General features: G+C 45.5%; 1 protein-coding gene across 4 annotated transcripts; it reads right to left on the reverse strand.

The window, feature by feature from the left end:
* Nucleotides 1-857: 857 nt before the first annotated feature.
* On the reverse strand, nt 858-19,620 carry nrf1 (nuclear respiratory factor 1). Of its 4 annotated transcripts, XM_076296471.1 has the most exons (12): nt 19,493-19,620; nt 14,234-14,491; nt 13,039-13,153; nt 12,712-12,838; nt 12,235-12,375; nt 8,753-8,911; nt 8,258-8,464; nt 7,788-7,901; nt 7,400-7,557; nt 6,181-6,302; nt 3,669-3,753; nt 1,591-1,683 (listed from the first exon to the last, which is right to left on the reverse strand). In XM_076296471.1, exons 2-11 carry the CDS (start codon nt 14,457-14,459, stop codon nt 3,689-3,691), a joined length of 1,434 nt encoding a protein of 477 aa, XP_076152586.1. In that variant the 5' UTR covers nt 14,460-14,491; nt 19,493-19,620; the 3' UTR covers nt 1,591-1,683; nt 3,669-3,688. The 4 variants fall into 4 exon arrangements, with proteins under 4 accessions (XP_076152583.1, XP_076152585.1, XP_076152584.1 ...); XM_076296468.1 differs by lacking the exon at nt 3,669-3,753 and having other exon boundaries at nt 858-1,683; XM_076296470.1 differs by lacking the exon at nt 3,669-3,753 and having other exon boundaries at nt 858-1,683; nt 7,400-7,548; nt 19,493-19,618.
* Between the last annotated feature and the right edge of the window lie 2,783 nt (nt 19,621-22,403).

Genomic DNA, 22,403 nt, shown 5'->3' on the forward strand with positions numbered 1-22,403 from the left:
GAGGGGGAGGGATCAGAGCTTATGATGCAACTAGGCCCCCGCTTGTCCACCAGGACAGCCTTGTGGAAGAGGAGTGGGTGCAGTGCCGATGTATAAGGTGGTGGGTGGGGCATAGCGAGGAAGGTCGCTGAGTTTTCATGACACAACTGAGCAGTAACCAGTGAGTGACCTGGCAAAAACACCAAACTGAGAGGGAGGAGGAAATCAGCAGTGAAGTGACGCAAGATGGACATTTGGGAGAATGCTAAGGCAAAAGATGGAAGTAAAAGAAAACTGACCCAAGTTATGACATAACACCGTGTTTTTTTTTAGTGAATTTTATTTGGAGCTCACGTAGACCACATGCCTTGAATTCCTCATTATCCATCTGTCACTCCCATCCAACATTATACAGTTTTTGTCTTATCTTTTGAAATTCCAATACCAATGTCATTTTCTTTTAAATAAAGTTCCATTCATATGGATACAGCTGTTTACTCTTATTTTTCATCAAAATGTATAAAATGTTGCACAGGAGAAACACTCCTAAGGGAGATGCACACACACACACACAAAGCATTTTTTCATAGTAGATATGCATTTAAAACACCCAGGAAAGCCACCAGACAAGAGTGTGACAGACAAAAAGAGGCAGTGTACTTTGATTTCCAAATGGCTTCCTTGGCAGTTCAGACATACATACATACATACATAAACACACACACACACACACACACACTTACATACCAGGCCACCCATTTTTAGCTGCATTCACTGTCAATCTCTTTGTTCGATATACAAAAGTGAACAACTGAAATTCCATACGCGTATTAAACGAACCCTTGTGCAGTGTGCCGGAAACAAAGTGACCACGACCATGACAGAGAAGAGTCACATTTAATGCAGTCTGTGATGAAGGCAAAACATACTGAGGGTGGTCTGGGTGTTTCATACGGAGACAAGAGTGAATTAAAGATGGAACACATCTTGGGGGACCCGCCAGTGGCTGCAACCTACAGGTAAAAATGCCTCATTTCAAGAGCTCAAAGAAAACAAAAACAAAGGAAAAACAATGCACACTTAAGGATGAAATGGATTGTGTGGTGGTATGAGAGTGTGGGGGGCAGGCCACAGGCTCATCCCCATCCCACCCTTGCTTTTTGGTTTGCCTCCTTTCGCTTTGCTGAATGCTTTAAAAAATAAATACTAAATACTCTAGACCCTTAACATCAGAAAGCTAAAAAAGAAAATGAAAATCCATAACAAAAAACAAACACAAAACCCCCAAAAAAGAAACATCCTCTTTTTTTTTTTTACACAGTAAACGATGCATTGATAATGATCCTAGAACCTGTAAATCCCCTGCAGGTGTAAAAAGTCAAAAATATATAGCAATATTTTTTTGTCTTTATACAACGCATATATTACAGTGTGTGAAAACAGGTGTGCCATCTCCCCAGCTCCCAGAACCACCCCTCCCCCCAGGGGGGCTCTACTGGGGGTCGACGCTGCCCGTCCCAAACACCTGCAGGGGGGGAGTGTGTCACTGCTCTAGGGTCACGACCTCCACGGCCTGCCCGTCGAGCGTCACCGTGTTCTCGATGCGTGTGGCCACCGGTGCCATGGCAACCTGCATGGGCCGGTTGCCCTGGGCGAGGCTGGTGACCACCGTCTGGTACATGCTGACGGGAATCTGCACCAGGCCTGCAGCAGGGGAGAGAGCAGGAGAGGAAACACATATTGAATACATATCAACACACGTCTGTTTAGGACTACACAGATAGTAAGAGCGTTGTAAACAAAATGAATCCATAACACACATGATGAAAACAGATTTCAGGACCACTGGTAGTCATCAATATAACAATCACACTGATGAAAACGTTGACAGTGAGAATATGACATAAGGCATTGGTAATGACAGTAGATATACCACTCCCCCTGGTTGAAATAGCAGAGAACCAAGAAGATGACTTATATACTAGTGAGCCTAGAGACATAAACTGAGGCAAAATCTCATGCGGCAGTCGCATGGCAAACACAGAGCCTGGTGCCAACATAGGCAGGTGCAGTGGGGGCTCTGCCTGTCGGACAATGAGAGAGGGCCGCCATGTTAGAGCCGGTCTGAGAGTGGCTGGGCGCTGGCTAGGTGGAGTGAAGACGTGGAAGGGACAGGGGACAGGAGTGGGCCAGCTCCCCCTGCCGCAGTGCAGGAACAATGGGCCGATTGAGCCCCAGCGCAGCCTCGTCCCTGCCCCTGGAGCGCCGGCCCCAGATTACTGCGCTCGGGCAGTCACGTGACGCGGGGCTGTGGGGGGGGTGGGGGCGGACGGCTGGATGAGAGAGGGCGTGGCAGCCGGAGAGGTCTGCGCATGTGTACAACACAACCACTAGCCCTGCCTTGCCATCACACACAGTCACAAAATGACCATGGGCAGAAGGCGAGGTCAGAGGCAAAGCTCCCATACGTAAAGCGATACACACAGACACACACACCAGACTGCAAATTACCTTAGCAGCACAAACACAGATGCACACCCTGTCAATCTGCATCAGGGCACACTTGTGTTCTACACTACTGGACATCGTCTACTCATTATCTCCCAGCGGCGTGTAGGCTACGCAAATTCTGCATTTTGTTTTTCCACACACGCACGCCGTAACAAATTTAAACTGCACTATTTCACACTGCACTGTGCAGACAGACTCTTTTCCCATTAGTAAGATCACACTCAAACAAGTGCATATGGAGTAACTCATTTTAATTAAAGAGTTATTTTAACTAATAGTTAATAGTAAAAATAACTAATAGTTATTTTAGAATGTTGATTTCATTCTTATTTGTGTGGGTTGAGAAAGCCATGGGTCTCTGGTCACCCTGCCATGACGCGGGCACGGACACACTTTGGTTAATTGTGCCTGCGGAATGATTGCAGAGCTTTTCTGTGAAGCCTGTGTTTACACAGAGAAGTGGCCCTCTTGTCACTTCATCACTGAGACACTGGGGACCAGCGGGGGGGGGGGGGGGGAAAGAAAAAAGAAAGGAGACAGAGAGAGAGAGAGAGAGAGAGAGAGGGAGAGAAAGAGATGAATGGATGGAGAGAGGGAAGAGGGAGGGGGGAAGCGAAGGCGGAAGGCGCAGCAAAATCAAGAGCGATGCCAGTCGACACACTTCAAAGGCAGCCCAGTGCTGCCATTAGGCTGATTGGACGAGGTCAATAAGCTCCTTCAGCGGTGGCGCAAAGGCCTGTTGACATGGCCACTTGTCCCCTCGGCCAGCAGCCGCACACACAACATGACTCCGCTGGGCAGGGGGGCAGGACTGGACTTAAATCCACGCCATTTGTTTGGCAGTTTTTCTGTTCTTGCAGCTTTGCAGATCTAGTTTTGATCTACACTTTATACGCCTGTTCACAGAGAGAGAGACTTGTGGCCAACACTTGTGGTGCCACTTGTGTATATATATATATATATATAGTGAAGATGCAGTGCTGCAGCTGTGGGCTAAAGGTTCTAGAAACTGGCTTGTGACTGAAACGTCGCCGGTTTAATCCACTGGACTGACACGGAAAATCTAGGCAATGAGGGAGTGAATGAACAGCTTTTCCCCTCTATCAACGTCCACGGCTAAAGTGCCCTTCAGTAAGGCACTTGACCCCCAACTGGTCCCCATGCAAGTGTGTACTAACCTCTCATAGTTAGTCTACGATCAGCTCAAATGCAGCGGTTGATTTTCACTGCCGGCTGTTCCTAGGCTGTGATACAAAAAAACAACTAAAAGAAAAATAGAAATATTTAATATAGGAAAGGAAAATGCCATCTAAAATCAGTCTGCAACAGGCTATCCCAGAATCCCCTGAATGAGTGGACCGCCCTGCAGGACAGTTACATAAAGCAGCATTCCTTAATCACACCATCTCCCTGCTCATTCACAAATGATAACGCCACAGATGGTCCATCCCATGCAGAGAAACCAGAAAAGGCCGTCTTGCATCCCACCACCACATATAAGTGTAATAAATAGATAAATAAATAAATAAATAAATAAATAAATAAAGGCTGAGCTCATTCATATCGGCGCCCTGAATGGAGCCTGAGGTTCTGACTGGGGCTTAAGGGTTAGGGTGGGGCACTCCATTAACAAGAAGAGGTGGGGGCTGGGGTGGTCCTCATGTCCATTTCTTTACATGTAGTTTTTAATGCTCACTAATCAGCTTTCATATGGAAATGCAGTCCCAAGTAGCCCCTGCCCACTCTCCTAAGCAGCTCTGGAGCAAGTTAAGGGGGTAGTGTATAAGTATATGTGTGTATACATATATTTGTAGGCATGCATATAATCGTGCCAGAGATATATGTTAGCAGCATTATGTGTATAGTGTTGTGCTGTGTGTTGTGTATGTGCTTCATAAAGCCTCTGCAAGTACTCAGTTGTTCTGTGCTACTTAATGCATGTGCTTAGGGGAGTGTGCCAAATGTAACTCAAGATAAATAACTAGAACAGTGTTTCTGAATCATAGCAAGCCTGTATCTGTATGCACATGTGGCATGTTTATTAGGCCTAGCATTGTGTTGCATTTGTGAAAGCATGTCACAGTTAGGTGTATGTGTGTGTGTGTGTGTGTGTGTGTGTGTGTGTCGGCGTGTGAGCGACCGTGGGGCAGACAGGGCTTCCTGGCGTGTCTCTGGCCTTGCGGAGCGCTGACAGCTGGCTCCTGTGATTAGGCTGCGCACCGATAATGGAGAGCATCAAAGCTCTTTAGACAGGTTCCTCAGGGGCCTGCCAAGTGCCTGGGGCAGCGCAGGGGGATTGGGAGTGGGGAGGGTGCGTGTGTAGGGCTGGGGGGGGGGGTGACGGGACACCAGGAGCGGCCAGAGGTACAGAGGAGGCTGAGTCTGACTGAAGGGCCTGAGCTGGGCTGAGCTCTTGGTTTACAACCCTAATTACCACTCATAGGTCAGCGCAACTGGGTGCCCCGTCCTGTCAATCACCAATCGGCCACTAGGCACGCCATGCAGAGTAGACTAGGGGCTTTGTCACTTGTACCAGTGCAAAGAATGTGAATAAAGCACACTTAGGAATAAACACATCTCTATGGGCGTGTGGAGTCTTGTGCGCTGTGGGTTTGTGTCAGTGGGTGTTCTCTCTGCTTTCGAGGCGCCGCATTTTATAGTATCTCTGGGCTTGTTTAACAAGGGGAGTGTGAGAACTAAATCCTGCTGCTTTAGCATTGTGTGGATTACTTTGTACAGAGGGTAGACTGGGCAACACAGGTCAGCATCTCAAACACACACACACACACCATCTGTCCAAGTCCAGCAGAACCTGGTGGATTACTCTAGGGTCACTCCTTGTGTGCACTTGCTCCGAAGCTTGTACACTCTTCTCCAGAGACACATCTCATCTCTCTCTTTACCCCTCTCTCTCTCTGTCTCTCTCTCCATCACACACACAGGCTATGTTGGTGGTGAAAGAACTTCAAAGCTAAGTGATATTTTTGCAGTTGAGCATCATTTGCATAGATTCCCTGCACTCCCCTCATTTGAATGATTTAAATGTGAAAGGCGGGGCTTCTATGCTCAAGCAAATGACCAATTCTACTTATAGACAGATTTGATTGACAGGCAAATCAGATAATAGAGAGTGTGCCTAGTCAGTTTGGTAGCTGGCCATCTTCCTGGAGGAATAGCTCTGGACACGACATGACCGGAGGAGAGGTGACAAGACACTTGGGTCTCAGCTACAGGTGTCAAGACATACGCACGGAGTGTGTGGATCACTTGCTGGCTGACAAAGGCATCACTGGGCGCCAGACAAGGACAGGTGTGCCAATGAGGGGAATGACTTATCAGGTGGGCGTGGTGGGATCATGAGAGATCATGAGCAGGGCAAACATGCCATTGTTGGAGCAGGTGTGTGTCTGTGCTTGAAATATCGTTATACACAGTTGTTGTGTGAAATCAGACTCCTCGTGTAAATACCCTTAGGTGATTGTGTGTCTCCCTGAGAGGAGTGTTATAAGCAGCATGACTAGGCATGTGTGTGTGTGTGTGTGTTAAATATGTGTGTGTGTGTGTGTGTGTAAATATGTGTGTGTGTGTGTGTGTGTGTGTGTGTGTGTGTGTGTGTGTGTGTGTAAATATGTGTGTGTGTGTGTGTGTGTGTGTGTGTGTGTGTAAATATGTGTGTGTGTGTGTCCGTACCACTGCCATCCTGAACTCCAGTCAGCGCTCCCACGGCGGCCGCCGTCTCTCCCGCCAGCACGATCTGGCCGCCCTGCAGCGTAGCCTCAGCCAGAGTGGCCACTGCATGGGCCGCCGCCTCACTGCAACACACAGAAACACACACCATTACAATGCACATCACGCCAAAAACTCTTTATACACACCCGCAGTCCTTCACATATCTACACACACACATATACACTCACAGCTCTTTGACCCCAATGGAGGCACACTGCTCGTAGTGGCAGAGAGTATGATGACCTCACCCCCTACCGTGATGATCAAAAGATTCCTGCTGGTCATATGGACTTCTCCCCTATGGCCAACAGCACTAACATCTGTCCACCACACTCCCCATAGCCTTAAGGCCTACACTCATAGCTCCCATGGGCATGAATGGCAGCAGAGACGGCCATTACAGCTATTGTCTGAAGGTATACGTATGAGTGTGTGTGTGTGTGAGAGTGTGTGTGTATGTGTGTGTGTGTGTGAGTGAGTGAGAGAGAGAGAAAGACACCAGTAAGCTTCTTTCCTCCCTTTGCTTTTGGGATCTACCATATCCTTCAATCTAGAGGGGCGAGGCACATTTCCAGATAGGGGCCCATTGAATCCTGGTGAAGGTGATCATCTGGTCTTTAATTAGTGTGACTGTGCTGAGAGGAAGGTCCTCTCCGAGTGTGTTTCCTGGGCCTAATTGGACTGGGAGGTGGTGGTGGAGGTGGTGGGGGTTGGGGATCATGGTGTTCCAACTGGGGTGAGGCCCAGGTAAACAGAGCAAGTAAACAGAGGACAGAACAGGTGGGGGCGGGTGGGTGACAGGTGAGACCAGGTAACAAGCCCCTCAGGGACCAAGAGCCACAGCAGCTCACGTGCAGCTAGAGAGAGGGAGTATGTGTGTGTGTGTGTGTGTGTGCGTGTGTGTGTGTGTGGAACAGCTGTTTCCCCTTCTGCCTTTCAGAAGATACCATCTTTTGTGTTCCTCGATAGCCACAGACCCCTCAACTTAACCTCTCTCTCTCTCTCTTACACACACACACACACACACATACTCGCTCCAATATTTCTCTCCCTCTCGGCCTCTAAATGTTCTTGTCCTCAGTTACTGACTCGCTGTACTTCTCCCTCGACTCCATCCCTCCACCCCCCCCCCTCTCTCACCTCTCCACCATCTACTCCCACCGTCCCTTCGCTTATGTACCTGTTGAGCGCCATGGTAACCGTCCCCCCCTGCTGCATCTCCTGAGAGGCGGCGACGGCGGCCTCGGCTAGCGACGCCACGGCCTGCGTGGCCTCGGACGCCTGCGTGGTCTGGATGGTCATCTCGCCGCCCTGCAACGTTGCCCAGTTCTGATCCACCTGCCCCAAAATACACACACAAGAGGAGAGAGAGGGAAGGACAGACATGGGGGAACAGAGTGTCAGAAACCTTTATGCTTGAAGTTTGTGAATATTAGTATTATTATAAAAGTTATTATATTATTATAAAGTATTATTGATATGCCCTTATATAGTACCTAATTTATTTGACAATTTCAAAGGGCATATGTTGAATATAAGAATATAAATATATAAAGAGTTGTTCTCACTGAAAGGTGCACCTCGCCATCAGTCACGGTCGAGTAGTTGACCTGTGCCACAGTAACTGTGCCAGGCAACTCGGAGGCGTCTGCCAGGGTGGCCACAGTTTGTCCCGTGCCAACCTGAACATCCAATAACATTACAAGGATGTCACTGGGACCAATACACACTCAAGGGCATAACACACATTCCAAAAACATTGAACAGAAATGCATTTTTAAAAAAAACATGTTAAATCCCCACATCACACACTAAAACTGATGGAACATTGCTTGCCCCAACAACCCCCCCCGCCCCCTCCACACACACACACACACTTCATAATATACAATTAATAGGGATCCCAGTCCAGTGCTCAGCACCCTCAATCCATATTATGGGAAATACTCCATATTAAAACTTCATCAGGAATAATCAACACTGAAAACACATTCACCAATACGAACTGACCAAGTACTGACCAGCAGAAGCCTCTCACCTGTATAAGTGATACGGTGCCGTCTGGATTGCTGATAGTCTGCACCACTGTCTGTGAGGGGACCAGGTGTGCGATGCTGTGCGTGGCTGTCGTGGCAACCTGCTGGTGGGTCACCTGCTGGTCATCGAAGGCGTAGAGCAGGTCCTCACGTCCATGCTGCTTGTAACAGTTCTTCACGATGGTGCGCAGGGCCTGTGTCCATGACACCTACCAAGAGCTCAATAATATCAGTTTTATGTACCAAGTAGATAGCTAAATGCACATTGTGGTGACCGCTCAACAGCGGGTCACTGCAAGTCAAAGTTTGTGTGCATGGATAGGTTTTAATTGTCCGTCCCTCCTTTTAAAGTCAGAAAATGTATGGGCTCTTAACTTCAACCTTTTTCTTCTCCCACAAGGACTTGTGAACACTTTGTAAACACAGTCAGCGGAGTAGTTGCTAGAGTAAGCATTCTTCCACTCCCGTCCATTTCGCTTCCTGTCCCCTCCACTCACCCTCTGCTTCTGCTCCTCGGTGCGGACATCGCTGCGGACGTTGGCCCAGGGGATGTCTTCCGGCCACCAGATGGGCTTGCAGCTCTCTTTGCCCCAGCCGGGCTTCCCACGGCCCGTGGAGTACTTCAGCATCTCTGGGATGAAGGCACGGAGCTGGGCCTACACACGCATGAGGAGAGAGGGAGAGAGAGAGAGGGAGAGAGAAAGAGGGAGAGATAGAAAGAGAGAGAGGGAGATAGAGAGACAGAGAGGGAGAGGGAGAGAGAGAGAGAGAGAGAGGGAGGGAGGGAGAGAGAGAGAATTAAATAAATGAAGAGTCAGACGGAGGTATAGGACAGGAACAGGAAAGAAAAACAGGAAATGACAGGACCAATAAAAGGTAAATAAGGGAAGTGAAATCAAAACAGAGGCAGAGAGAGTGATGAAGAGAGCAGAAGGGAGAGGAGAGAGAAAGTCAACAAAGACGTGTGTGTGTGTGTGTGTGTGTGGGATTCAATAACAGAGACGACGGCAGCGGCAGGTTCACTTATGCGTGGCACCAGCTGCCCTTGAGGGAGGCTGGCACGTGCCAGCTCTCAGTTCTGCCCACACGCTGCACCCGACCCCTTCAGCCGTCAGAGGGCTGCGATGGACACACGCGGGCCGGAAATAGCCGTCCTGAGCAGGAGGAGACGGATCATTTCAGCTGCTATTCTGGGCTCAATCTATAGCTGTGGCTCCAGCTCGTGTGTGTGTGTGTGAGGAGGAGATGCACAAAATGGCTGAGCAAGGTATTTTCCTCTCTGTGCTAATGGGAGGAACAGTGTCACATCACTGGGGTTAACACATTGATCAGACACACTAACTACAGACGCCATGACTGAATCTATCCATCGAACCTGACATGAGGACTGATGATGAAGACATAGTGTGACTGCTCGTACAGAGCAGTAGAGTAGAAAGTATAGTTGCGGGGGGGGGGGGGCATTATATTTAGTAAAGGAAGCAGACTGTGGATTGAATCTGTTCTGGGATCAGTGTGAACAGAAGCTAAGTCTCACTGAGCTGGATCACAGCTCTACGGGGGATAAAACCCCCCCAACAACTATCATGCAGGGCGCCATCGTCTCCTCCATGACCACTTCCTGTACTCCGTTTCCTGTGTCTGTTTCGGTGGCAGTGAAGGGGATCAGCTCTAATCAGGTAGAACATCTCTCTCTCTCTCTCTCTCTCTTTCTCTATCCCTCTTTCTCCCTCTCCGTGCCCCCCTTGCCCTCTGGTTTCCACATGCAGCCAGCAGGGGAGGGGAGGTGGAGTGGAGTGAGGGATGGCAGGATGGCGGTGGCCATGAGGTGGGGACGGGCTCTGTGTGTCCTCAGTGTCCCTGCTAATGCGTGGACATGCCGGGGAGATTATATTGCACAATGAAGGGCTGCAGTGTCTGCCTGCCTTGACATCAGCAGCTAAATTTGGCTCAGGGGGAAATAAATCGCAACAATAACCCCCCCCCCCCCCCCCCCCTGCACCTTGAGCACACGGAATGCCGCAGCCACACTTAGCAAAGGCGACTTCATACAGACTTCACACTGGCTGTATATATGATAACTACTCATTATATGCTAAACCATGGAGCCACAAACATGGGTGTAGACTTTACAAGAGACAAGATTTAGACAAGTCTCGCAGGACCTCTAGACCCTAGAATGCACTCAATGGGGAAAGGGTCCTGGGAGGCTGCGAGGTTTTCTATAGGTTACACTAGGCTGGGTTACCAAATGCCTTGTATTGTTCTGATCGCATTAGAAGTTATGTACTTGTTGCACAAGTTCCTGAAGGCAAAAAGAATGCTTAACCACATGCCAAAAAAGAACAAATTTTCCATATGATTCCCTCCATGCACTTATGTGTATGAGAGTGTTTGTGTGTGCGCGTCTGTCTCAATTGGGAGATATTTACATGTCTGCTTCAACACGTAACATTGCCTAAGGGCATGAGCACATGACGGTGTTTGAGGTACAGATTGAGAGATTCTCTACTCTTGTGTGAAAGACTGTGTAAAGATGTGAGCATATTACTCAGTGCGTGTGTGTGTGTGTGTGTGTGTGCGTGTGTGTGTGTGTGTGTGTGTGTGTGTCTGGTCTATGGGCAGATGGTCTAATTACAGTGGGGTGGTGGAGTTAAGAGCCACACTGCTGCTGAGGTGAATTTCAGATACTCAGCTCCTTCAGCCCCCCTGCTAATCCACTGGGGAGCCAATCAGCTGCCAGGAAGAGAGGCTTGAGTAAAGTGTGTGTGTATGTGTGTGTGTGTGTGTGTTTGTGTGTGTGTGTGTGTGTAGCAGGAGCAAACTCAGTAATTACAGGTCCACACACGCCTGGGCCTCACCTGTCCCACTGCACCAGGGCCTGTATCACACGGCAACCAGCCCCTCCGAGGTAAGCATCCCCTGGGGTTCTCTCCCTACCCCAACCCCAAGCCATCTCTAATGCCGTACCCAATCCCCACGCATGGATGTGGAGGACATAAACTGACAAGCGCTTTCTCTCCAGTGCTGGGAAATAAATAAATAACACTAATGAACGTGCACTGCTGCCTCGGCTGCCTTGAGGATTGGCAATGTACTGGCCGCAAGCGTGCGTTCTGATTGGCTGGCTGCCTGCCTGGCACGCTGGCACCGGATGCCCTAAGAGGGTTTTCGTGCATGCGGGGGAGGGAGTGCGTCAGCGGCCCAGTGCCGAGTAAACAAGCAGGTGCCCCATGGGCCCAGTGACCCAGGAGTGCCAACCCGACAACTGGCACAAACACGCCTCACCCACTGCACTCATCAAGGGGACATGATGCAAGATGATATCTTAGGATACTTCTAGGCTGCTTCCTGATCACTCGTCCTGTTTATAGTATAGTATATTAGTATCAGGAAGCAGCCTATACATGATGCAAGATGATATCTTAGGATACTTCTAGGCTGCTTCCTGATCACTCGTCCTGTTTATAGTATAGTATATTAGTATTAGGAAGCAGCCTATACATGATGCAAGATGATATCTTAGGATACTTCTAGGCTGCTTCCTGATCACTCGTCCTGTTTATAGTATAGTATATTAGTATCAGGAAGCAGCCTATACATGATGCAAGATATCTTAGGATACTTCTAGGCTGCTTCCTGATCACTTGTCCTGTTTATAGTATAGTATATTAGTATCAGGAAGCAGCCTATACATGATGCAAGATGATATCTTAGGATACTTCTAGGCTGCTTCCTGATCACTCGTCCTGTTTATTCCTCTTAGGACTAATCCTACATGTTATCATATGCAGCAATTTATTTATAGTTTATCTAATAGAGCGCCTGAGGACTTGCAGCAAATCCAGTGGTCATCTGCAGTCCTGTGTCCATCTGCTACGTGCTGTCTCCACCTGCTGGCTCACTCGGGGACAAAACATTCGCTGGACCATGTACACATGTTTGCCCTCTGGCGCCACCTGCTGGTTAGAGGGCTCACCTGCGTCATCTTGTCCACAGACACGGGGATGCCGTCGATAGTTAGAGGGGGCAGCTCGGAGCTCAGCTCCCCTCCGGCGGGTGCATGCTCAGCTAGTGCATTCTCCAGGTCCTCCAGAATCATGCTTTTATACTTCCTCACCTGAAGGACACACACACACACACACACACATACACATGCGCACACACGCACACATACACACACACCAACAGCAGCTAAGTGGAGGGAACAGCACAAATGAAAGGTCCAAAGTTCTGATCATGGGAAGTACCGATTAAGAGTGTGGAACAGTAAAAAGTGACTAGATACTAAATAGATTCTAATATGCAATATCCTCTTGATATAAAAGAACAGCGTAGTGCTAAAGTCATAAGGGCTGAGGGGTCATTGAGTTAAATAGAATAAGGACAAAAATATCCACCCTCATTACAACATAAGCCCATAGATGTGTGTCCTATGATATGGAAAAGTACATACAACATTCTCCAGTGGGGCGGCCCCGAACACCTTGAAGACGGCGTTGGGCTTGGAGGGGGAGATGCACAGCACAATAGCCTGCTGGCCCACACGCGTGGTGTACTCGTCCAGAGTGGCCCGCAGTTTCCTGAGAAAGACACCAACACCCAGAGTTCCTCACACATCAGGGTACAGCACACTTCATAATTCTGTGTGGATGACTGCCTGTGCTGAAAGTGAAACTGCAAACTTTCAACAGTACACCGGGAGAGACCATAAGCAGTGGTGAGAGGGGTGAAAAGGACATCACTCTGATGATGATGTGAGATAACAGGGTAGAGTGCTCACCTGAGTAATCTTGTCTGCTGTCTTTTTCGGATCGAGGGGTTAGACTCAAAGATGTGTGGCCTTTTACGTTTCTTTCCTGTTGCCACGGCAGCAGCAGCTGCCATTCCAACTGGCCCTGTTTGCAGAGAGGATGACTTGGTTTAGCAAAAGACATCAGTGTTTCCCATACATTGACTTACTTGTGGCGGCCCACGACAATATCTACATTGACCACCACACAATGATTTTCTAGGTTGTACTAAATTGTGCTTAAAGCTGGTTAGCATCATAACCACGCTGTGCTTAGGTGTTAAAAACTGTTGCATTCAAGTTAATTCTGCAAACCTACCACCACAAATAGAATTCAATTCTGTGGGAAACACTGGACATTCCAGAGACTCTGGTCACTCTGGCCCGAAAGACCTCCAGTATAAACAATGCATCTCATTCTAATCAGAAACTCCAGCTACTAAGCCAGACTTCTTACATGAATTAAATCAGTCCTCGATTCTACTATTCTGCTCCTGCTTCAAATAAAACATGGATGGTGTGCTTCTGACCCAACTATGACAATAAGCATCACGCAAGTCACATTGTGAATGCGGTTTATGCTGAATGTCAGAAGGCTAAACCTGAAAACAGGTCTAATCACATCCCATTGTCGAGCGATAACATTGATTCTGACAGCGATTTGGCAAATCAGTAATACTGTTAAACCTGCTTTTGACATTTTGTTTTATCGTCTGTATGTTATTGTTTTGTAAGAAAGCATATGAACATAATTTTTACAACCATAAACACTGATTTGAGTATCCTTAACTCAACTTAATCAGTGGTCCAAACAGATACCACTGTTTTTTTTTTTTAAGTATGTTCACCTAATGTTACATGCTTATCATTATTTACTGTCTATGCATCAGATGTGATGGGGATCACCCACACTCCGTTCGGATGTGATTAGACCAGTTTACGGGTTCAGCTTTCTGACGTTCAGTATAAACCACATTAAAGACTCATTGCAGTGAAAGACATACTGTTATCGGCATGGCATTTTCTAAGTATTTGGCAGCTTCAATTGATTGTGGGCTGTGTAGTGACCAAACAAGCAACAATAAATACTGCCAGATTGTTGCATGATAAGTGTATGCCTTTCGGCAGTAGTCAGGCAGGTGTGTGTGTGTGTGTGTGTGAGGAGCAGACCCCAGCCCTCTCTGACCTGCAGCGGCCAGGTGGGCAGTGACCTCATCAGTGCCGGTGGAGTTGAGGATGTCCGAGTCATCATAGGTGTCGTCGTCCGGTGAGGAGGGCGAATCGTCGTCGGCGCTCATCATGCTGTGCTCCGTGTAGGTGGCCACGTGCACCTGCTGCACCTGCTGCGAGACGGCATGCGCCTCGATGGTGCTCATGTGCTCCGCCGCCTGGTGTACCGCGTGCTCTTCCATGGCCAGGGGACACCGGGGGGACTCTCACTAGTCTGGAACACACACACACACACACACACACACACCGTGTTCCAAATTATTATGCAAATTGGATTTAAGTGTCATAAACTATTATTTTTTTTGTTTTTCAATTAAACTCATGGATGGCATTGTGTCTCAGGGCTCTTTGGATCATTAAAATCAATCTCAGACACCTGTTAGCCTGGGTTTCCCCATGCTGCCTTGCGCGCGATTTTATTCATGCTGCTAGGCAGCCTGGAGTGCCGTGCAACCCTAGATGGTCCAGATGGATGGAGTAATGGATGGTTGGTGAATGGCCACCATGTCCCAACAAGGATGACACATCAGCAAGGAGGTGGCTGAGTCATGTTTTGGGCCGGAATCATGGGGAGAGAGCTGGTAGGCCCCTATAGGGGCCGGTTGAAAATTACCTCGGCAAAGTATGTAGTTTCTGACTGACCACTTTCTTCCGTGGTACAAAAAGAAGGACCATGCCTTCCGTAGCAAAATCATCTTCATGCATGACAATGCACCATCTCATGCTGCAAAGAATACCTCTGGGTTATTGGCTGCTATGGGCATAAAAGGAGAGAAACTCATGGTGTGGCCCCCATCTTCCCCTGACCTCAACCCTATTGAGAACCTTTGGAGCATCATCAAGCAAAAGATCTATGAAGGTGGGAGGCAGTTCACATCCAAGCAGCAGCTCTGGGGGGCTATTCTGACATCTTGATATCAATGAAGGGGTCTTATGTTAACATGTAACTTGGCCTGTTAATATGTTTTTGATTGAAATAACTTTTGATTTAATTTATACCTCCTTATGCCTCCTAATTCAACAAATGATCATTTTTAGTTTTTTTTTTTTTTAATAATTTGGAATAGTGCATTTTGAGTTTTTATTTTTGAAAAAAATACTGTTATCATTAGGAGGTTTGTTCAATAAAATTCGAATTATACTCTAACAGTTGATGACTGGAAAATTATACTGACTGTCATTTGCATCAACTATTTAGGAAAATCTGAGAACAATGTACAATGTGTACATGCACTCTCACATACGTAATGCACACGTGCAGCCCTTGTGACTAATATAGACATATTGACGTAAATTAATACATATATTTTTAGTTCTGGATCTGGACATAAATAGTCTTCCTTCCATAATAATAATAATAATAATAATAATACATTTTATTTAAAGGCGCCTTTCTTGGCACTCAAGGATAAGCAAGAAAAGACAAAAACAGAAACAAAACAAACAAACAAAAATAACATCATATGGAATAAGCAGTTTTAAAAAGATGTGTTTTGAGTTGTGATTTGAAATGGGAGAATGAATCAATGTTTCTAAGTTGGGGTGGTAGTGAATTCCAGAGACGGGGAGCAGAGCGACTGAATGCTCTCCTCCCCATGGTGGTAAGACGGGCGGTGGGAACAGACAGGTGTATGGAGGAAGAGGATCTTAGAGAGCGGGAGGGAGTGGGAACATGGAGGAGATCAGACAAATATGGAGGGGCGAGGTTGTGAATGGCCTTGAAAGTAAACAGGAGGACTTTAAATTGGATGTGGAACTGAACCGGAAGCCAGTGGAGCTGATGGAGGACGGGAGTGATGTGGTGAATGGAGGGGGTTCGAGTTATGATGCGGGCAGCTGAATTCTGGACTAGTTGAAGTTTATGGAGGGATTTGTGAGGGAGGCCGAAAAGGAGAGAGTTGCAGTAATCAAGACGGGAAGTGACGAGACTGTGGACAAGAATGGCAGCAGTGTGGGGGGTTAGGGAGGGGCGGAGGCGATTGATGTTACGTAGGTGGAAGTAAGCAGACCGAGTGATATTATTGATGTGGGATTGAAAGGATAGTGTGCTGTCAAGGATGGTGAGGGGAGGGTGAAACAGAAGAGTTATCAATAGAAAGAGAAAAGCTGTCTGTTTTGGATAGAGTGGACCTAGTACCAATGAGGAGGACCTCGGTTTTGTTACTGTTTAGTTTAAGGGTGTACCAAGTTTTAGGTGAACCAGGTTTTTATTTCAGAGATGCAATCAGTAAGGGAGGTGGGTGGGAGAGTGGACGAAGGTTTGCTGGAGAGGTAGAGCTGGGTGTCATCTGCATAACAGTGGACATTAATGTTGAATTTGCGAAAGATATTGCTGAGGGGAAGGAGGTAGGAGACAGAGCCCTGGGGCACACCTGAAGTGTCGGAGGAGGGGATGGATTTAAGGGACTTAAGTTGAATGAACTGAGTGCGGCCAGAGAGGTAGGATGTGAACCAGTTGAACGGAGTGTGGGTGATGCCAATGGAAGACAGCCTGTTAAGAACCTGTGTGACCTGTATGTGGCAATTAGTCAACATCAAAAACTACCAGTTGTTAGGAAAGTGTTCTGACTTATGATAAGGGTAACCATCCACAAAGCAACCACACTGGTGCATTTACTGGGCTGGGAATTTCAGCCAGAAGGTACCAGGAGGATGATTCTTATTGTGGTGATAAACCCAGCCAGTGCCAGGGCAGACTCTGCTTCAGACATCCCTGGTGGTAGAAGATATTTGTATCCAAGTAGACGGAGTTGGGGGGATTCTGGTAATGGTGAGGCTTACCACTCTTCAATAGTTTTAATCATTTGTTTCCAAAAGGGCAATCCCACATAAGATAGAGGTAGTAGTCTGCTGCATTCTTACGTTTCCAACACAGATTATCCTTAATTAGAAATTCTCTAATTATTTGGTTACAATGTTTAAAGACAGAGTGTGAAACAGTTAATAGCACCATTACATCAGAGGTATATAATTTACCTATGGAGCGACTACCATTTTAATGGTGTTTATCTTTCCCCATAAGCTGAAGTTGATACATTTCCACTGCCCCAGCAGATACACCTTTATAAATAGAAGCAATGAAAACAAATCAGTCTGTCGTTAATAACTGCAGTAAGACAGACACCAATATATTGCATCCTCGACTCTATCCATTTGAATTGAAGGGCATTATTTATTATTGGGAGATAGGATCTAGAAAGTACCGGAATTGATAAAATGAGTGTCACTAGTTAGTTTGCATAAAGGGTGAGGTATATGAATAAATGCAAATCCAAAGAGATAGGCCTACATAACCAGAGACACAGGCTTGCAGGGTATATGTCTGCTCTGACTTTGACTGTGTTCCATTATACAACATGGTGGGAAAAATTTAGGAGTTTACACAGTGCATTCATAAAACCAATCATTCCTCATTTACATGACATCAATGCCTCTCCCACATGAAAGATTTTGCTGGATATCCACTCAAACCAGTAATTAATTTGACATAACATGACTGGAAAAATAAGTTCAGAAATGGTTCTCATGTGTGAACCGGCAATTGGTGGTATTTTGTGTAAACATGATATGTGCAAGTGCAATTATGTCCTTCGCCACAAGTGGGCTAGGTCAACGTTATTGTCGCTCCTACCGCTAGGGGGCATCCATGCATTATGAAATTATAGTGTAACAAGATCCTGGCCCCCAGAATGAACTGTTGTCTTGTTCAGATTGCCAAATGCAACTAAAAGGTAAAGTATATCTGATCAGTAGAAGTTAGACTGTAAAAATCAGCCATTAAAAGTCATCATACATACATACATGATACTGTATTTTCATTAATTTGGCAAAATATTGAGTGGGCAGATATAGGCCTAAGGATTTTGCTTATAACGGCTACACTTATTAGTATATGTTTTCCCAGGATGTCAGTGAAACAAACATAGGGGGCGGGCGTCACTAATGATGAGAAAGAGCCGGGAACATAATGAATATTTTAAATAAGTTTTAATGCACTGCACTGACGAAGAGGTGACACAATCATGCACCTAAGAAAATATCAAAGGCTTAAAAATGTTTACGCTTTGGTAGGAACAATTCTGGTGGATAGAGTAAGCCTGATATATTACTTTCAATATGATAAATGAGCTCCAAGACAGACGTTGATTAATAACTGATGGCACTCATGAGTAACGTTAACGTTAACTGCCGGTAGTGGCTAGTTCATTAGTTGAGTGTAACGACGCACCTAACGATAAATCGTCGCTCAGACCTCGGTACACTTTGGCATTGGGCTTTTACACGATATGCACTGCGAAGCCATCTGTTCCAAAGACTCCGACAGCGATGTGCAGGGTGAAATGGCGGTAGCTGGATGGCCAAGATAGCTGAACCAGATATCCATCCTCCACAGGCGACTAAGGTTAGCCTCCTAGCCACCTCGCGATAACGATAGGGTTATATGCTAGCGTTAATGGCAGCTAGCATTAATAGAAAACCTGGCTGATAATGTTTCGCTAGAATCGCAAACGTATTACCCCGTAACTCAGGCATACAACATTATAACAAGAATCCTCTTAAATTGTTGCAGATCCGTCAATTAAATATTTAACCTGCTGCCTGATAGCCACATACAAAATGAATGTGCTAACACTAGCATCCGCTAGCCTTTCCCTATAGTCCAGTCTGCATTGCATGTTGGCTTCAACAGAGCACATTCTCTGGCTTCAACTAACGTTAGCTGGTTAGCTAGCGGTCTTGGCTAGCTTTCCACCAGACTGCGCAGACTGCGGCTCTGGGGCGAGGATTCTTGCTATTTACACGATTTACGTTTTAAAATCCAAATGCAACACGGGACCGAACCATTTGTTCGTTCTAATGTATAAGGAGCGAGAACAATATAATAATCAAAATGCATAATGTAGTGTATACGAACTAAAAATAACGCGGCTTGTACAGAACCCGCCATTTAGAACCGTCGCTAGCCACCACAACACAAAATTAGCGAGGCCTAAGCGGCCTACATAACAGTAGCTACTGCCATATCTGAGTCATCTGATTTTATTCTTAGCGTTAACGAAGTTAATCCTGAGAATAGGGTCGATGAAAACGCGAAACCATTTCTTATTTCGCATCAACACAGACTGCATCTGTCTTTCACCCCAACGCTGCCGGGTTTGTTGGTGCGGCTGCGCCAGGGCTGAAATAGCTGGAGATTGCGCGGTAGGGCACTAACCTCAGAGCGGCTGCGCTACTTCGGGCCTGCGCCGTACAGTCAAGCTGGGAATCCGAGCTGTAATGGAGGACAAAGAACAGCCAGCCCGAAAACACTTCGGAAGCTCTAGCTTGGCGGTACCACAGATCTACACAGCGTCAAGCAAACCACGCCCACACACTCGATTCGAAGAGCAGCACGGAAAGTGACCGGGTGAAGTGTGCCCTCAGGACTATCCTGTAGGATGCTGACTAGATGAAATTGGAAGTGTTCATATTGGTAACCTGGCACTGATCTGTATTGGTAATAGTCAAAATAGGGTTGCACACACTCTTCAAGGGCTATGGCAGCCCAGATCGGCACAGAATATCAGTGTTTGATTACAGGTTTTGGAAAAGTTCTAGCACCTGAGACAACAATTTTGCCATCACCATTGCTTAGGCTAAGAAAACAAGTGTCTGGAAGTTATATATACCGTGCAAAAACACATTGGAATAGCTTTGTTATGCCTTAATTCTAAAAAAAGATAATGACTTTGCTACTTTGCAATTATGCAATGGGTTAGTTTCACTTTCATAGCAGGTAAGCTTTTTTAGGCCTGTCTAGCCTACTGAAAATATAGTAGGCTAACTTTAATGTCTTAAATATGCAAATGTAGAACTAGCATTTAATGCAGCTATAATGTTAAGTGTAGGCTTAGATAGATATTGGGTTGTAGCTCCACAAAATAATAAAAAAATATAAAATGTCCCTCTGTCAAAGTTTTTCCATAAGCACTGCACAATGTCTGAAAGACGTTCATTATGGCCATTTGCAGACATTGTGCCAACCTTTCTAGGGCTACCTCAGTTTCATACTATAGCATAATCATTTAATGTTTGACTATACAGGTACAAAATTAGAATATCATTGAATCATTGATAAGTCCATTGCCCTGATTGAGAGATTTAAGGTTCAGGAAACCATTGCTGGTGTTTTTACTTAATAAGATAGAGCTCATCTCAGGTTGACATTTTTGTATCATAAATTCTTTATTCTAATATTCTGAGATTTGATTTTTGCTTTCCATGAGCTGTACACCGTAATCATCAAGATTAAGACAATCAAGATTAAAACAGCAAAACAATTTTCCACTTTATGTGTAATGAATCTAAATTATATGAAAGTTTCACTTTTTGAAATAAATTACGGGGAAAAAAAAAGAACTTTTACATGGTATTCTAATTTTTTGAGATGCACCTGTAATAGATTTCACCGGGAAGTGTTTCACATTCAAAAGATATATCACCAATATTTAGATTCACCTCTCTGTCTATGCTGTTGGTGTATGTAGCGCTTTGGGTTGCATAAAAATGCACTATAAATTAAGTTACCTTACCTAATACCTGAATACCAACATCCAGATAACAAGAAACCGTTTCAGCATGCAAACTTGGACAGATGAACTGCCAACCTTCAAGATAAACTTTGTGTCCAGGACTCATTCTTTGTGCGCTTAACCAATTCAATCAGGTTTTGATAATCAAAAGCTTTGGCTGATTTGTTTATTCAAATGAAAGTTTCTATGACTAATAGGCCTGGTTGTATTTAGTTTGTTTGTGTAGAATATTCTAAAGTCATTGCATGCTTTTATGTTTGGAAAATGCCAATATTTCAAAACTCAACTCTAAGGAAACACACGTTTTTTAAAGGTGAGTGGTGATGGCCAGAGAGACCCATTAACCATCTTCTTTCAGCTTTAGGGAAATAAAAATATTAAAGGTGGTCTAACCACTAAAGCCAATGAGAAAGAAATTCTGGTGATTACAAAAGTGTATACCTAAACCAACTCATTAATAAAGAATTACATTCGGCGTTGTTTAGTTGGGCCTACATTGATGGCACACTACCAGTCATTTGGTTCCATATGGTCTAGGATGGTCAATATTTGAATAGTCTAATAGGGGATCTCCAATGACCTTCTCAATGACAAAAGCATCAGTCTTTTTTTTTTTTTTTTGTGTGTAGCTGCCGCCAATAATACCACAAAATAATGAAAGCAATAGTGAAAGTATAAGCATGTAGCCACTTGGTGTGCCTGTTCAAAATGTAATGGGTTTGTTCAAAATGTAATGGGTTTTCTTCAAAATGTAATGGGTTTGTTCCAGTTAAAAAAGGCCAGTGCTTTTAACAAACCAGATAACAAACAAACCAACGGACCAACTAACCAACAGACAGGTTCAAACATAACCTCGTAGAAAGAGGTAATTAAACATAAAAAAATGCCTAAAATTGAGATAAAAATAAATAAATAAGATATCCAGAAATTCAGCATTGCTAAGGCATTGCTTTTTGAAGATTAACTTTTGAGCCTTAGATTCATTACATCTTTAAATAATGTAATAAAATCAGGAGGTGTACATTAAACAGTTTCATGTCTTAATCTGACAGTCTTGGAACAGTTAGCTTATGTTATTTTTACCTGACACAGCATATAAACAAGCCTCATCTCCTGAATGGATGTGTTCCCAGGAATCCTGGGTCTTATGGACTGCCTGTTTGTTCAGTCATGTGTATTCTTGACCCATGGCAGCTACAGATACAGTATGTGTCTAATAAAGGGATTCACTCATTCAATATTTAAGTTATCTGTGATGCCATTTTGTAATGACTTAATGTGTTTCAGCGGTCTTCAAAGATATTCTGCCTTTAGATTGGTGGCTGTTCGTAGCCATTAGGCACCTGGCTTGTCACATCATATATTATGCCACCTACAGTACATATGGGCAAATTCAAAATCCACAGGCCATGTTCTCTCAATCACTGTTCAAGCCCTTTTGCAACATCACATGTATGTTGCCAATCAAAATGATTCCAACAGGTGCTTGGGATGAGATACTTGGAAATGCTTAATGCCTGGACAGGTCAGGTCATGTATTAGAATGCAGCGTTC

The sequence above is a fragment of the Alosa pseudoharengus genome, unplaced genomic scaffold, assembly GCF_046254945.1.
Source record: "Alosa pseudoharengus isolate Yale_2024_CS ecotype anadromous, Long Island Sound unplaced genomic scaffold, YU_APseudo_1.1 YU_APseudo_1.1_scf_20, whole genome shotgun sequence".
Lineage (NCBI taxonomy): Eukaryota > Metazoa > Chordata > Actinopteri > Clupeiformes > Clupeidae > Alosa > Alosa pseudoharengus.

Bases quoted from the DNA above. Each gene is read 5' to 3' on its own strand.
- nrf1 (XM_076296468.1), bottom strand. From the start codon at position 14,459: ATGGAAGAGCACGCGGTACACCAGGCGGCGGAGCACATGAGCACCATC. The intron at 12,376-12,711 runs GTATGTACTTTT...TGTGTCCTTCAG, and splicing joins CCGCCCCACTGGAGAATGTT to GTGAGGAAGTATAAAAGCAT. The intron at 7,558-7,787 runs GTGAGAACAACT...ATTTTGGGGCAG, and splicing joins ATGGCGAGGTGCACCTTTCA to GTGGATCAGAACTGGGCAAC.